We start from the raw sequence: 17,604 nt of genomic DNA on the forward strand, positions 1-17,604 counted from the left end.
CGCGGCCGCCAGCCGGCCGTACTGACGTCAGCTGTGACGCACCTCGACGCAACGTGCCACTCGGCGGTTACTGAGCATGCTCAGTAACATCTGCTGAAGCCGCTGCCCTCGCTCTGCTCTTACTGGGGATTCCACGTGCTTAAGGGGGCAGGGTCTGCGCAGGATCAACAGAGTGCACGCGCGAGTCAAACAGCTGGCGGCAGGTGAAGGACCGGGGCCAAGGGGCAGGTGCTGGGTTTGGGGATGGGCTGCCAGGCGCGGGCAGAGGGGATAGAGTTACCCCAGCTGGGGTGAGCCCTCTGCCCTGGTTGCAAAAGGAGGGCGCATCTCAGCACCCGTTTCCCAGGCTGTGTTGTTAAGGTGCAGCCTCCTGCCTCGGATTGAGCTGCTAAGGGAGAGCGGCCATACCCCTAAAAATTATAATTATCACTCATGGTTGTACTAGTGTTTAAACGAAGTCCCCTCGCAGTTCATATATCCGCATAAAGCCCCGCAGGAGTTCACAGAGCTGAGCTATTGTTCTGCTTGCCTGAACCGAACGGCCTTGTCCTCGTAATCCACCACACACTGTGGTTTCACTTATTTACTTTTTCAAATGTTGTTTTTATTGCCGCCTCTTAGCACTTCATTTACCTTTGTTAACATTGTGAAGAGGGATGTCATTGTGCTATTTAACATTTTTGATAGCAACTAATCATTGAAAATATTAATAGATGCTTGAGAATAGCCTCAGCAATTACAGCCCATAGTGTTTCTACTATAATGCTGCCTGGTTATATTGCTATATTAGTTTTTAATTCTAAGACTAAAGTTTGGGGGGAAGTTTCTTGTACACAAATTTATTCTTTGGGATCATATGACATCAAGGCTGACTGATTTCCTTGGTTGATGTCAAAGCATCTTTTGTTTGATCCACCACTAGGGATTGCCTTTGTCAATTGTTATTTTGCCTCTTTATCAAGCACCCTATAAATATTCAGTAGAGCAGGCCTGATTTTTAAAAGTTGAAAGCACCTGGATGCTTTTGAAAATCCTGTTAGTCACCTAAAGACCTTTAAAAATCTGGTTTTAAGGGCAATCTTTTATGAAATCCTTTTCTCAGAGGCAAATTTCTATTGTCATTTTGTATTAAATATAGGTGCATAACTCCAAAATAGCTTAAGAACCAGAAGAATTAAAAAATCACGAGTTATGCATCCAAAAGTCATTAAATTAATAATAAACAAATACTTTTTTTTTTTTTTAAATTTGTCTTTTTGTTTCTGAGCCACTAGGGCACACAAACTTCATACTTTTGCTCTTACCTTGCCCAAAGAATCCATATATGCCTAAAACAGTTGTACATTCCTGTAACATTCAATACCATTTTGGACTTTTCCAGTAACATCTGAATCTTCTCCTCTCCCCCCCCCCCCCCCGCTTTGTAATTGAAAACTTATTAAAAATCCTTATTTCTGTAAGTAACTCCCCATCCTGTAAAGTGCACACCATGAGCCTATTACTCCTTTGCATTCATTGGCCGGGGGGGGGGGAGGGGGGTAGGGCATAGTGCTGACCTCCTCTAGTTTGCCTTTTGGTGAAACTAAAGTGCCTTGTGCCCACTATGTTTTTACAGTGGGATAGCTAATGCATGTTATTTACCCTACAGTAAAAACATACATTTTCTTAGCTCTGAGGACACAGGCTATAATGCTGACCTAGATGTTAAATGAACTATTATTATTAATAGCTTGACAACTCTGATACTGATTGTGTGGCTAACATTGCTCCTTCCCCATTAATGGTATTTGCAGCTGAATGCCTCATCCCCCCCATTTGCGTGGGAGTCATGGAAAACTAGTTAATTCCTTGAGTTTAAAATGTTTTAAGAGGTTTCCTCTCCTTAACTTTTCGTTCCCTTCCCTTTCCTTATTAAGGGCTTATCTACATCAGGGGTTCCGCGGCTTGTTCAGGGTAAGCCCCTGGCGGGCCGCGAGATGCTGTGTTTATCTGCGCGTTCGCAGGTTCGGCCGCTCACAGTGGCTGCGGTTTGCCGTTCCCGGCCAATGACGGCTGCAGGAAGCGGTGGCCCGGCCCGCACTGCTTCCTGCAGCTCCCATTGGCTGAGAACGGCGAACTGCGGCCACTGGGAGCTGTGAGTGGCTGAACCTGCGGAGGTTCAGGTAAACACAGCGTCTCGCGGCCCGCCAGGGACTTAACCTGAACAAGCCGCGGCCCAAAGCTGGGAACCCCTGGTCTACATGGAGGGACACTAAAGGTGCGAAGTTAGGGCAGTGTAACTTATGTGCATTAACTCTCTTTGGGTAAAGCTACACAGCAAAGAAAAAGCCACCGCTGGCCCATGCCAGCCAACACGGGCTCACAGAGCTTGGGCTGTTGGGTTGTTTCATTGCTGCGTAGAGTTCCAGGCTCAGGCTGGAGCCCAAGGTCTGGGATCCGGCTTGGTGGGAGGATCTTTGAGCTTGGAAGTCTACACAGCAATGAAACAACCCCACAGTCCAAGCCCTGCAAGCCCGATTCGGCTGACACAGGCTAGCCATGGGGTTTTTCTTTGCTGGGTCTCTATCCTACATTGGTACTCTCATTCAGAAGTAAAGTTGCCTTCGTTTTGGCAACGTCGGTCAGAGTGACCATAGAAGACCGCAGGAGTCCTTCCCGCTGTGACGGGTTGGATTACAGAAACCCCCTTGGGAGCTGCCACCCGATGTGCAAAGACTACCCCTGCTTCTGTTTTCCCTGCCAGCTCAGGACTCCAGCACCCTGTCTTGCTGAGCCAGACACTCCCGTCTGGCTCCAGACACAGATCCAGGGTCTGAATCTCCTGTCCCAAAGCTGCAAGTTACCTGAAAACAGCTTACAGTAGTGTGCTTGTCCTTAGCACTCAGATGCCCAACTCCCAATGAGGTCTAAACCCAGATAAATCCGTTTTACCTGCATAAAGCCTATGCAGGGCAAACTCATAAATTGTTCGCCCTCTATAACACTGAGAGAGATATGCACAGTTGTTTGCTCCCCCAGGTATTAATACATACTCTGAGTGAATTACTAAATAGAAAGTGATTTTATTAAATACAGACAGTAGGATTTAAGTGGTTCCAAGTAGTAACAGACAGAACAAAGTAAGTCACCAAACAAAATAAAATAAAATGCGCAAATCTATGCCTAATCAAACCAAATACAGATAATCTCACCCTCAGAGATGCTTCAGTAAGTTTTTTCTGAGACTGGACACCTTCCAGGCCTGGGCACAATTCTTTCCCCTGGTACAGCTCTTGTTGCAGCTCAGGTGATAGCTAGGGGATTCTTCATGATGGCTCCTCTCTCTCTCTCTCTGTTCTCTTCCCCCCCCTTTATATATCTTTTGCATAAGGCGGGAAACCCTTTGTCTCTCTGGGTTTCCACCCCCCCTCACTGGAAAAGCACCAGGTTAAAGATGGATTCCAGTTTAGGTGACGTGATCACATGTCACTGCAAGACTTCATTACTCACTTGCCAGCACACACATGTACAGGAAGACTTACAGGTAAATACAGCCATCTGCAGACAATGGGAGTCATCAAGATTCCAAACCATCATTAATGGTCCACACTTTACACAATTACAATAGGCCCTCAGATTTACATTTTATATTTCTAGTTTTAGATTCAAGAGTGGTACATTTATACAAATCAGATGATCATACTCAGTAGATTATAAGCTTTGTAATGATACCTTACAAGAGACCTTTTGCATGAAGCATATCCCAGTTATGTTACATTCACTTATTACCGTATTTTCTCTAAAACTATCTCAGTTACATTATATTGACTTATTATCAAGTTTTTATAAAACCATATAGACTGCACAACGTCACACCCGCAAACACTGTTAACCATTGAGGCCTTGACCTGTCTTTTTAAGTATTGTAGAGTCGAGGTGTTACCCACATTTGATGTTTTAAGTCCAAAGAGAAGGAGCAAAGCAGTGGAGCAGTTTTGGCCTGACAAAGTTTCAATACATGAGTTAAGGTTAACATTTAATGTGATCTTGCTCCTTCTCTCTGCTCTGTGCTGGTCAGGACAGCTTTCATGAGCAGGAAAATGAAGGCCTGATAGCATCATGGTGGATCCTGCAGTCAGGGTGGATTTGATATAAATCAAATTGATTTAACTCATGATTTAAATCACTAGTCAGGAAGACTCGATTTAATCATGGATTTCTACATAAAAGTGCATTCTTGTTGGTTGTTATAACCTTAATACATATTCTTCACAACTCAGAGAGAAATGTAGGTTTCATTTTTAGAAGGTACACATGATACATTTTTAAAGTGATTTACTTTTCAGATTAGTTTTTCAGCTATATCAGAAAATGAATGATTGTTTGGTTATTTCATTTACCAAAGGTAACTGAAGCAGATATTTATAAAGTCATTGGGAGGTGAACTATCTCCAGTTAAACAGGTTAATCATTAATATTTGTAGGATTTTCTTGCCATGCTGTATTAGGAGGAGAACATCACCAGACAGACATTTAAATTGTTTTATTTAACTAAAACAATAACATTATGTATTCTGGATTTTTTTCGTCAACAGCAAACAATATTTTAACAAAACAAGCATATGAATTTTTTAATTTACTTAAACATTCAAGTTTTTTAAAATCAGGTTTGTTTTTGTTAAAATTGTTTAACTAAAATCGTTAAATGAAATATTAAACAAAAATTAATTGACTGTCATCCAGGTCAACATGGGAAACTTAAAATATTGGCTTCTGCAGCTAACTCAGTCATTTTCACCTTCATTTTTCTGTTTGTTCATAATCTGGAAAAGAAAAACAAGCTTTCCTGCTTTTTCAGGTCCCAAACGGTTTCTCAATTTGGAATGAATTAGTCCAAAGGAAGAAAATATTCTTTCTACACCAGCAGAAGAGGATACTGCTGTTAAAAGTGAGATTATCACTTCAACAGTCTCTGAATCCAAGTGCTTAAGTGACTTCCACCAGTTCACTGGTGTGACTTTCTTTAAAACTGCATCAGCAAACGTATAATTCTTGAATGGTTCACCCTTAGCTCTGAAGTTTATTATAGTTGGTATTATGGAGGGATGACTGCTGGATGTCCATGATAGCCGACTCCTCTTCTTCAGCAGTTAAGGTTTGACTTTGGTACCAAGTATTGAGAATATCTGCAAGAAAATGAGCTCGAGATGGTTCTTGTCCCATTCATTTTTTAATGCTTGTAATTTAACTGTCATTGCATATTTCTCTTTTTAAATCTCACTCAGTTCCTTCCAAATTTCTACAGCGTTAGCAGTAAAACAGCTATTTATCTGCATTTTGTTCAAGGCTACAGAAACAGGCTTCAGGGTACTCAGCATGTGTTCAACATTTCTCTTAAGCCCAATGTTGAGAACTTTGGCTGTGACAGTGCCATCTATTTTTTCACGATTTTGTTCACAAACTGTCATTGGATTAGGTCAGTTCTTGATATAGTGCTCAAAACAGTCCACTACTGAGTTCCATTGCACATCTTGTGGGAGAGTTAGCTTGGTTCCTCCCACTTTTTTCAGAGCAGCTGGTGCAAAGTGGTTGTTACAGAAGTATTTTGGAATTTCAACAACATTAGCCTTTATTTCTGGAACACTGAAGTCTTTGGCTAGGAGGTGCATCAAGTGAGTACTGCAACCGTATGTCATTAGCTTGGGACTCTCTTCTAAATAATTTAGTCTCATCTTGGAGACATGTGCAGTATTGTCTGTGACCAAGCTGCGTACTAGACATGTGAATTTTTTCACAGTTTGTTATAGCTTTTACTGCTACTTGTAAGTATTCTGCTGTGTGGGCATTTCCTGATGTATCAATTGTTTCTGTAAGGAAGATATTCCCTTCTTCTGTTGTCACACAAGCACATACAACAGGATCATTGTGGACATTGCTCCACCCATCAAGGCTCAGGTTAACAATTTTACCCTCTAGACCCTTTGCACACTGCTCAATTTCTCTTTCATACACTTTATCCAGCAATTTGCCTGTGACATCTGCTCTGTTGGGTGGACTGTATCCTGGTCTTAATGACTGAACCATGTTAATGAAGTGTGGGTTCTCAATCACACAGAAAGGAGAGTTTGTTGCATAAACAAACCAGGCAATTTTTTCGTCAATTACCTCTTTTTGTAATTTGCTGGTTCTTATCACAAACTTATCTGTGGTTGTTTCTGATTGATGGAGTTTTTTTTTCTTTTTCCTACAGGTGATATACTGTGGCTATGTGACATACATGATGTGACAAACACTATCATTGGCAGATAACTCTGAAACTATAGAAAATGATGGTGATCTTGAAGGTGGATAGTCTTCAGAATCCTATATATTGAGGATGGATTCTCCTAAACAGAATAAGTCAATGCAGTTATTTCATTATTATAACCATACTGCTCATTTAGTATTACTCATTGCATTCACTGACACTCAGTACAACTTTAAAGGTGAAATTGTAAAAGGAAGATCTGCCTATTTCAGCTATTTATTTTTTATCACAACTGCATCTAAAATGATAGTACCATAGAGTAACAACTATATTTTTTGCTCAAACATGAGAATTCAAGACTAGTCCAGAAGGAAGACAGGCAGTCCTTAAGAAAGAAGTACGAAATAAAAAAGTGTACCATCCTGAAGATCCTGCATGTTCAGACATGTTCCTTTCATCATCTTCAACGCAGCTTCCTCCTGAGAAGGAACACTTCTTATGATGTTTCGTTCGGGCAACCAGGCCTTGCATTTCTTTGTTGCACTGTTTGTATTTTGCACGCATGCCTATCTTACCCACAGGTAGAGGAACTTCATTAAAATATTCCCAAACTGGGTCTCTTTTATAGTCTGCTGCCATTTTAGGTTTTCCCTTCTAGTGAGAGAATGGTTTGGTATATCTCAAATCAATGAGAAAAAAGACCTCAAGGCTTCTGGAATATGGTGCTCAAACAGTTTCACTTTTGTTTCTACTGCCTGTCCCTCCCTTCTCACATTTATCTTCAGACTTCTTCTCCTTGTCCAGATCTATTCCGCCCCCAACAATCTTCTATTCATTGAACTTTTTGAAACTTTGCACTTTTAGAGAGAGGTAAGGGATTGACTCTGTGTACACAAATTTGCAGAGGGACAGTAGGGTTGAGGTCTGTTATTTCTCACCTCTATATATTATTTATTTAAAAACATTTTTGCTGTTAACAAGCATGTGATCTCTGGAGACACAAATCCACAGTTTGAGAACTGCAAAACTAAGCATCTCTGATGGTATCTTCTAGACTGAGCACTGAGTCCCATTGGGTAGATAGAAAGATTAACTGAAATCTATACAGAAGCCTGTGGAACCCACAAGATTGGGTCCCTAATCCATGAACTATTGGAACTCATTTACAAAACTTTTCTTAAACATTACATGACTATATTGTCTCATTCTATAGAATTAGAATTTATAATCCCTATTCCATGATGAGATATCTTTGAGCTATAATGTATCTTCATTAAAACTATCTTTAGATATGCTTTTTGAGGGGAAAAAACCTTTTATAAAAAAAAAGCCCATTTAAATAAAAAAAATTGATTTTCTTGATTTTTTTTTTAAATCATTTATTTTTATCCACCCTGCATGCAGAGGTTGTTGGCAAGAACATGCACATGTTTTCTGTGAGGGATGTTTTTACTGACAACACTGAGAAATGGTTTGAGAAAAAGGAGGATGCTAACATTCTTATGAAGATCTGAAGAAACCAGGCATGTACACTACATATTATGGCCACATTATAGAGACTTAGGGCTAGATTAACAAAGGTTTAGGTGTCTAAGTCCCAATTTTAGGCTCCTTTGCAATTGCCAAAACTCCCACCAAACCCTTTAGGCACCTAAACTTACTCAGCATCTGCATTTTCAGGGTAAAAGTTACCTAAGCACCCAAGTTTTTGCCTCTGGGCATGCACACAGCTGCCTTACTGTAGGCATCTGGATTCCTACCTTCCACCTAAGCCCTAGAGCAATTTACACACCAAGAAAGATGGGAACAAATGCCTATCTTGTGTCTGAGGCCAGATTAGGGTTACCAACTTTCTACTTGCACAAAACTGAACACTCTTGCCCTGCCCCACCCCTCTTCCGCCCGTTCTCTGAGGCCCTGCCCCCACTTACTCCATCCTCCCTCCCTCTGTCTCTCACTCTCCCCAACCTCACTCACTCGCTCATTTTCATTGGGCTGGCTCGGGGGGTTGGGGTGTGAGAGGGGGCTCCAGGCTGGGGAGTGGAGCCAAGGGGTTCAGAGTATGGGAGGGGACTCCAGGCTGAGGTAGGGGTGTGTGGGAGGGGATACGGGCTCTGGGCTAGAGGTGCAGGTTCCAGGGTGGAGCCAGAAATGAGAGGTTCAGGGTGTGTGAGGTGGCTCTGGGCTGGGGCATGAGGTTGGGGTGGGGGTGGGGGTGAGGACTCCGGCTGGGGATGCAGGCTCTGGGATGGGGCTGGGAATGAGGGATTTGGGGTGCAGGCGGGGGCTCCAGGCTGGGGCAGGAGGGTGCTCTGGGCTGGGGCCAAGGGGTTCAGAGGGTGGGAGGAGGATCAGGGCTGGAGCAGAGTGTTTGGGGTGTGGGAGGGGGGTCCGGGGTGCAGGTTCTGGGTGGCTCTTACCTCAGGCAGCTCCCAGAAGCAACAGGATGTTCCACCTCCAGCTCTTACATGGAGGCGCGGCCAGGCACCTCTGCGCGTTGCCTCGTCCGCAGGCACCGCCCCTGCAGCTTCCATTGGCCATGGTTCCCAGCCTGTGTGAGCTGCCGGGCTGCGCGAAGCCATGGTAGGCAGGGAACCTGCCTTAGCCCTGCTGTGCCACTGACGGGACTTTTAACGACCCAGTCAGCACTGCTGACTGGAGCCACCAGGGTCCCTTTTTGACTGGGCATTCCAGTTGAAAACCAGATACCTGACAACCCTAGGCCCGATCCAGTAGGGGAGCTGAGAATCAGGCACCATTCAAAATCTGGCTGGAGGACATGGTGTCACCCCCTGATAACTTCTGTCCCAGTGGTTAGAGAACATGGTTGGGATGTGGGAGACTCAGGCTCAATTCCCCCATCAGGCAGAGTAGGAGAAAGGATTTGAACAGGGGTCTGCCCCATCCCAGGTGAGTTCTCTAACCAGTAGGCTGCAAGATAAGCAGCAGTACCTCTTCCTCAGGCTGTTTTATGTGGAGTTAGGCACCTCCCTAGCTCATTCTCACAAGGGGGTCAGACTAGATGATAATCCTGGTCCATTCTGGCCATAAACTCTATTAAAGACGGCTTTGTAACAAATGATCACATTTTTATTGAAACTGTTTAAGACACAGAGTACAAATGAATACAGAGTTAAAAACAGCCCCCAGATGGGTGCCTCACAGTGCAAAAATCCCACAAACATAAAACAGTTTTTTTCCAAATAATTAAAAAAAAAGACATTTTAAAGATTTAATTTGTTTTTACCTAAAGCCAAAGTATAAAAAACACGCATTCATAAATAAAGATTTTGTTTTTGTTTCTTTTTGTGTTTTTAAAACGGTGGAGGAAAAAAGGTAGTGTTGAAAAACACAGGTAAAGAGTTCTTTGTCTGGTGCCTATGGCATACTAAGACATGCAGAGTGGACATGGCTTGTTCCTAAAGTCGCTGCCCCATGCATCTTTGTCCATGCTTTACAGCAGGTTACCCACACGAATATGCAGTCCAATCCGGTATATTATTTACAACAAGCAATCCGGAATTCTGGACCATTCTAGTCTTATCTACATCTGCTCAACAGCACTCCAGGGCTGCAAGAAGTCCTGTATTTTTGTTTTTTTCTTCTAAATGAGGTTTTTATCATTTAATATCCGGGATACTGCACCCCAAGTGGAAAAAAACTTACAAATGCAGGAGTATACCAACAGCGTTTAAATACCTCCTCTTCTGTTTTTTATTTTTAAAATGTACTTTAAAATTTAAAGTTCATAATGTTTCAACTCCTTTGGAGAAATATACTGCTTCTTCAGAGATTCAATGAGATCAGCAGAGTGAGGAGAGTGCTAAAAGACCTGCCCCAACTATTACTTGGGAGATTCCTCAGAAAGGAGACTACCTGAGAAAGTGAAAGAAATGCAGACTCATGTAAGAGCACCAGCTGTGCGTCTCAATGTTCGGCAAAAAACGTGAGTTGGCTTTAGAGGGAACAAAACACAAAGGGTTTGCTGTCTTGTCAGATTCAAGTACTTTCTACTGCACCACCCTGTTCACAGGTCTTTGTGCATTGTTCTAAGAGCTCCCCCAGGAAAAGTAACACAAGCTACATCAAGATGAGAAGAAAAAACTATCGTCATTTTAACCAGGAACGTCCTGATAGGAGGGATGGTGTTTAAGCAAAGAGGACAGAGTGGTAGGCCCAAATTCTTTAACAGGATTTGCTAAACAATAATTTCCTTTAATACATTACATCTGCACACACATGCGTGTGCGTGCACAAATCTATAAGGGGTCCAGGCTCCAAAATTGCCTCCTCCCACAATCCTCTTCACTTGCCAGCCACCAATCATTGTTCAGGATTTCTCCCGCCAGACTATGGAATAACCTATGATGAAGGCGTATGCTGTACGTGCAGGTCAAATGTAAGCATTGCGGCCTGCAGCTACCAACTGCACTATCTTGTTGAGGACTTTATGTTCCCTTTGTTCTCAAAACTGGAATTTTTCGGCACACTTCTTACTGCCAGCAATGGGAAATCATGGGGGAATTACCATATATATCTATATATCAACTGAATCAAGTTCTCTCTCTGCAACACTGTCTCCCTTCACCCCTTCTCACCACCAAACTTGGGATATCACTTTGATTTATAGGTCTTTAGCTTCACAACTCCTCTTAATACTAAAGCTTAAGCAAATGGTTGAGGTTACATACCTTAGCCTTCCCACACCTTCGAAGAAACAGCTGTTTACATGGGAGCAGGTGGGAAAAAAGGGGCTCAATAAAAAGGCATTAAACAAAACAACTACCCCACCTATTCTTTAATTCACACCTCTAAACTCAGTCCTGGTTCTACTTCCCTGAAGCCCTGCCTCTGCTGCACTACATCGTTCATAGCCCCCTTCAAGGCTTTGATTGGCAGTTCCTGCAGCCAAGCCTACTTCTATTCCTAACACTATTCTCCTGGAAGCTCTGACTCTGCTTTCTAATTATTTTAAAGCTAAACACCCCATAGATTCCCCTCCTGAGCTACTTGCTTGAGCCTGCCCCTACCACCATTCTAACTAGACACTTGCCCCTGTTTGCGGTTTTCCCACCTACACCCATGACCCAGGCAAAGTCCACATCCAGCCTGCACAAAAATCCTATTCATTTTTTTTTTTTTAAACTCACTCCTTGTGAATTACTCTGAGGGAGTCCTATCTGACACTACTGTGAATCCTGATAGCTGCTGCTTTTCACCCACGACAGTCCAAGGTACACTATGGACTGGATTACTGTATCTAACAGGAATGGCTTTGGGGCATATTCTATTCATTCCAACCATCTGCTCTGCAGCATTCTTTCCAATCCGGTGTCACCACCTCATACTTTAAATACAAATAATAATAAAATGGAATCAATTCTACAAGAGAAGGCGTATAAAGAACCCTCAAACCAGTATTTCCAGTACCAGAAGATGCCTGGGTTGAAGGTACTGCTATTTTACCTGAGTGTCTGTGCCCCAATACCAGCAAGAAACCTCCTGTGGACTGGCACATATGTTTTCACAGTCTGAAAGTGGAGTGAGAACAGCTGGTTGACCCACAGTCAACCTCACCCAGACTATCCCCATCAGAGAACCAATAGGATTGCCATCTGACCTTCAATTTGTGAGCATCCCTGCCCCCTCCACATAAGGAAACTCCCAGAGATTTCTTCCAATTTCTTCACTTCATTCCTATGCAAACAGCTCCTTTCCACTGGCCATAGATGCTGCGCACAAAATCCCAGCTTACCAAACGATCCAGCACAACACAATGGTGGGAGGGGACTAGCAGCACAGCAATCTGAGGTTTAAACCTTGAAGTACAGTACAGTACAACTCTATTGAACTAGAGGTCAGAGAGGACACCTGAAACATTTGGACAGATAGAGTCAGATGATAGTAGGAACCAATTGAAAGGCTCTGAAAGGGTTTCCTGCACCTCAAGTCGCCAATCCTGAAGCTCAGTGAACTGATGGCCAGCCAGCAAGCAGAGAAATGGCTGCACTGCAAGTCCCCAGCCCTGGACTTCAACAAACAGATGGGCCAGCTGGCCCCAGACCAGCCAGTCATGTAGAGGAAAGGCTGCACTGCAGGTCCCCCAGCCCTGGAGTGCAGTGAAGAAATGGGCCAGCTGGCCCCAGACTAGTCATCCCCGTAGAGAAGAGGCTGCACTGCAGGTCCCCAGTTCCCAAGTGCAGCGAAGAAAAGCCAACCCCATTCCAGAGAACCACAAGACCAAAATGATGGCCAGCTTGCCCCAAACCAACTACAGAAAAACCTGCTTCAAGTCTGTGACCATGGAGCACATCTTTGGAGGCTGGCCAGCTTTAAAGGGCTTTTGCTGATGCCAGCCAACATTTATATCCAGGGCTAGGCTGGATACTAGAGTTTCACAAGTTGGGACTGTACTGCTCTATGTTTTTTTTAAGAGGAAGACTGAAGGCAGAGAAAGAAAGTGAAATAATCTCCCTGGGTAGCCAACTGCTTTGATATGGATCCACCTACACTGCATCCTAGCTTACTGATATTGACCAATAGCAACACTGGATACTTGTAAGCCATGACAATAAACGCATTATTGCCAGCTTGGAGAAGTCTGATAAGGCAAGAAGGCTATTGCACACAGAATTTCACAGGGGCAAGGTTTTCTATTTCTCCATCAAGAGACTCATGAAGGAGTAGGGGAAGGATGGTGATAATTACATCCCACAATATCCAATACTGGCTGCTCAGCACTCCCAGGAGATCATTTTCTGTAGTCCGTTAGAAAAGGTAAATTATTCTCTGCTCCCCTGGAAGGTTAAGAATATTCTGTTTTCCTTGTAGAGAGAGTGGAACCTACTGACTGTCTTTCCTACCAGGACAATGAAAGCATCAAACTGGGAGGGAGCAGCAGTTGCATGGGTGATCACTCTGATTGAGGGCTTCACTCAAAGAGATGGAGGTCTTGCCTCCCACTTAACTTCTCCCAATAAAATCATTCACCTCCAACCCACCCCCTTCACCACACTTTCATTAGCATCAAGAGATCAGTGTCCAATTCCACTCTCAGAACATGGCTAAAAGGAACTTCACAGCTGACTTTTCATTTTCCTAGATTATTTCAACCCTTTTCTTTTTAATGTTTGATGAAACCCCACTCTCAAATATTTGAGCTCAGATAAAATACCAAAGCTCATTTAAAAAGCCACGATGTTCTTGTTACATGATCCCCACAACTTGTTCCAAGGGGTAGCAAATCCTCCCCCGTCAGAGGAGAGTGGAGATAAATTATATCCCAGACGGTCTTTGAAACAAAAGGAAAAGCCAACAGGGTCGTCATCACAACAGCAGGATTACTGCAGGAAACAAGTCAGGGATGGGGAAAGGAAGATCAGCAAGACAGGTTGCAGCAGAGAAGACCAGTTTGGTAATTGCACAGACACTCCAGCCTGCCTCTGCTGTTAGGGGTTACTATAATACAGAGATTGTGTCTCGCTGGGATATGGCAAAGGAGAAAAAATTGTTTGTTTGAAAAGGGAAGGAAATGGCCACCAAATACTCAGGAAAAGGTTAGAGCAAACGTCAGAAAAATAAATTAATAAATAGAACGTTTAAAAGTCTGCCTTTGGATTCTGATGAAGCCCTGGGAGGGAGTGATTGGCTTCATCCAGGCCCCTTTTGTTAGTCAGCAGTTCAGAGCTTCTTGGGGAAACTGAATTTATTTTTTGTTCTTACAGGAGATGCCAAACATCTGGCTATGGAGAGATTTCCAAGCAACTTCTCTACAGCCTCTTTCCAGGCTGTGTTCACAAACTAGATGCTGAAGAGTATTGGGGAAGGTATTAAAACTGTGGCCAGCACATTGCTAAAAACTAGAATACACCTGTTCTATGGGGCTGAGAAGATCAGTTTAAAAAGTTCTCTTACTCCATAGATCAGGGTGGCGACAGCACCTGTCTGAGGCTTCCACTGTGGTGGTCATCCTGGGATTATTTCTAGGGAGCTATCAGTTTTACTCAAAAAGTGTTTTTTCCGACCACCACCCCTTTACAGTTTTTTGTCCATGCGCCGTTCCACAGCTTGTAGTAACAGCTCCGAGTACTGTTCCAGCAAAGCCAGAGTCTGCTCATCCCCAAAACGCCTAGGACTGGACAGGGTGGCACCACTTCCCTCATTCAGCGACCTAATTGCATCTTGTGGCTTCACCAGCACCTTCTTGGCCCTTTGGAGCTCTTCTCCTTCCTTCAGGGAGTCCAGTTCTTTCTTCATCACGGAGAACGTTTCCGTTAGGAGGCCAGCAATTTTATCTTTGTCAGTAGAAGACTCCATATCCATTGATACCTGAGAATTTAAAAAATGCAGTTAGTATTTAAACAAGACAAAAAGAAGGTGTTTTCAACCCTTTAGGGCATTGCAAGCCACAAATGTGTCTAAGCAAAGGGTACAATACACTGCTCTAAGTATAGGGTCTGCCTTAAAGTGGTACTGGAGGGTGCATGTGTGCTCACATACGATATACAGAGGGAGCTGGGCTCTTTATTTGCTAATCCTTTCCCTGGGCATTAAAGGATTTAAGAGAAAAATCAGAGGATAATAAAACATAATATTTCAATTGTGCTTTATATTTGAAGCCCTGTATAAATATTAACTAATCCTTTCCATATCCCTGTGAGGGAGTTAATTTTTACCCTCAGGTTACTGAGTGGGACAATCAGGTATAAAGATTAAATGATTTGCCCAAGGCAATATGGCAAGCCATTGGATAAGCCAGAATTAGAATCCTGGAGTTTCTGACTGCCAGGCCCAAACTCAGATGCAGCCCACTAGACCATGCTGCCTCTGTCACTAGAACTCGATCAGAAGAATGCCTCAGTCATGTGTGTGTGTGTGTGTGTGTGTGCGCGCGCACTTAACTCTTGAGGTCTAGAGACAAGCTGACTGATTGGCAGACCAATGTTTGAGGTCACTCACCATGTGGTAAAGGTGAATGGCCTTGCGCATGCTATCCTGGAGCTCAGATACAACATGTTCACACTGCTCAATGCTGATGCGACGTTCTGAAAGGGAGAATAAACAAAAGAACTAAGCCATGAACATATCCCAATGTCCTAGACCATCCCCGCCCCCGCACATTTGTTAGGAAATCCATCTGTAGAATAACCACTTCAACACAGCTGCTAATACTTATTTTAAAGGTCGTGCGTGTGTTTCACTCAACTTTTAAACGAGAGGCTAGCCAGACTGGCTTGAGCCACGCATTGTGGAGGCAAGAGCTGCACCAGCATCCCTCACATACCTCTCTGGAGATGGTCCTCAGTTCTAACATTCCACACTCCCACTTTTCTAGTCTTCAGCCTCCGCTTAGCAGAGACTAACAACTGCCCTGATTTCTGGTCACTCAGTGTGGTTTTGTAACTGTGAATAAGCTGAGACCATCAAAGCCTCTCTCACTTGTGACCCAAGTCAAGGTCTCCAAAGGTAAAAGGCATTACTAACCTCAAGTCCCACTAAGCAGCCCCCCCTCCTCTATAACTCCATGAACTTCTCTGTACACCATCTTCAGGATGAGACAAGCATCTGATGTGTTATGAAGATGAATTACAATGAAGGTTGTTTTAAACCGTCAAAATGTATTGCGGTTTGGGACCAAGGTAGAGCTGTCAAACAGCACCCATGAGAATGGGAACCGTACTTTTCAACAATACATGATGTTTACCGCCATTACATCAGAATTATTAAAAAAAAAATCAAAAGCACAACTTCAGCTATACACTTAATATCCCCTATTAACCCACCAGTCTAACAGCTGAAGGTGGGCAGTCTTTAAACACAACACAAATAGACAGACACACAGGCATAATTGCAGCTATTATCTCCTGCTCTGAAAGGCACTGGACAGTACTATTCAAACTCCTTTAGTTACCTAGAAAATAAAAAGGACTACCCCACCTGTCACATGACATAGCAATGCATTCAAGGGAAGAATATCCCTTCTTTCTGGAGAATAACAGAGAGGCAAGGGAAAAGTCATAAGAACATTGTAATTCTGTACTTCTGAACTAGAGATGCCGTCCTTTGAAAGGCTGAAGGGGAACCTAGCCCCAGGCATCAAGATTTAAAAAAAAAAAAAAAAAATACATGAAGAACAGATGAGCCAGTGGCATATGTTGATGCTCCCAGACAGCATCTCAGATCCATGCAATCTTCGCCTCCTGAATCACCAATAGTCTGAACACAGTGGCTTCAATTTTCTTGTCGATGATCCTTACTAAATTAGAAACACAGCAAAACCCTTTCTGTTCAGCACCATTTCTGGATTTCTCCCATTATCTTCAACATATGCTGTCCTGCTCTGTGAACCACCAGCACAGAGAGGCTGTAAAAATGCCTGGGTGAATGGGCATTTTCAGCTACAGGCTCTCAGAGGTGGAGACAGTACCTCTTCAGAAACAGACATAGGTCAGTTAACACGGTAATGACAACAATATTTAGTACTTCTACAACACTGTCTATCTCTAGATCTCACAGTACTTTGCAAAGATAAATATCTTTATCCCCACATTTTATAGATTCTATTTATAGAAGGGAAACTGAGGGACAGAGAAGTCAAGTTGCTTCCCCAATGTTACAGAGTGAGTCACCAGCAGAACAAGGATAAAAACTTCAGGTCTGTAACCCTCATTCTAATTCCCTATCGATTAGCTCAAACAACCCTGCTGTATTAACGTCCTTTTACAAAGTGCTTGCTGTACATTACCGGTACATATAAATTTAAAAAAATGTGGCTGTATGAGCCTTTCATCATTTCCTGTTTGCTTTTTTTTTTTTTTTTTTTTTTGAGGGGGGGGGGTGGATTTCTAGCTGCAGATCTGTGTCTCCTTTACAGATCTTGGGCTGAAATTTCCTGTTAACTGACCCCAAAAGTCATGTGACCTTTGCTCTGACTCTCAAATCTAGGAAAAAAACAAACACACCAGTGAAAATAGCTGGTCTGTGGCATTATGTTGTAGAATCAGATTCCATAGCTCCAAGTAGGTGCTAGCTCTTGAAAAGCCCAAATACCCTCATGGTTCTGAAACTTAACTACTGTGTAGTATTAAACTGTAAGCTCTTCAGGCCTAGGACCATGTGTCTTGTTGTAGATGTGTGTAGCATGCCTAGTACGACAAGGGGCTTCAATCTAGATCAGGGCATTTAGGCACTACTAAAATACAAAAAAACCCCACATCTAGATAAAAACCTCTCTTCACAAGCTTTCAGTGGACACACTTTTTCTACATTTTTTTGTTTTTGACTGCCAGGGGGTGTGGGTGGGTGGGTGAGAGAGAGAGAGAGTGTGTGTGAGTGAGAGAGAGAGAGAGAAATGAAGCTTTCCTTTTACAATCCACTGC

At 43.2% G+C, this 17,604-nt stretch overlaps 1 protein-coding gene across 4 annotated transcripts in view; it reads right to left on the minus strand.

Annotated features, from left to right (window-relative positions):
* Positions 1–9,952: 9,952 nt before the first annotated feature.
* MAPKBP1 (mitogen-activated protein kinase binding protein 1) overlaps positions 9,953–17,604 on the minus strand; it is a 132,686-nt gene continuing 125,034 nt past the window's right edge. For all 4 annotated transcript variants that reach the window (XM_054026225.1, XM_054026226.1, XM_054026223.1 and 1 more), the window contains 2 exons: positions 15,185–15,270; positions 9,953–14,554 (listed from right to left, as the gene is read on the minus strand). In XM_054026225.1, the coding sequence (XP_053882200.1) occupies positions 14,261–14,554; positions 15,185–15,270 (380 nt within the window). In that variant the 3' untranslated portion in view covers positions 9,953–14,260. The remainder of the gene's footprint in view (positions 14,555–15,184; positions 15,271–17,604) is intronic.

Source organism: Malaclemys terrapin, chromosome 4, assembly GCF_027887155.1.
Source record: "Malaclemys terrapin pileata isolate rMalTer1 chromosome 4, rMalTer1.hap1, whole genome shotgun sequence".
In the NCBI taxonomy this organism is placed as follows: domain Eukaryota; kingdom Metazoa; phylum Chordata; order Testudines; family Emydidae; genus Malaclemys; species Malaclemys terrapin.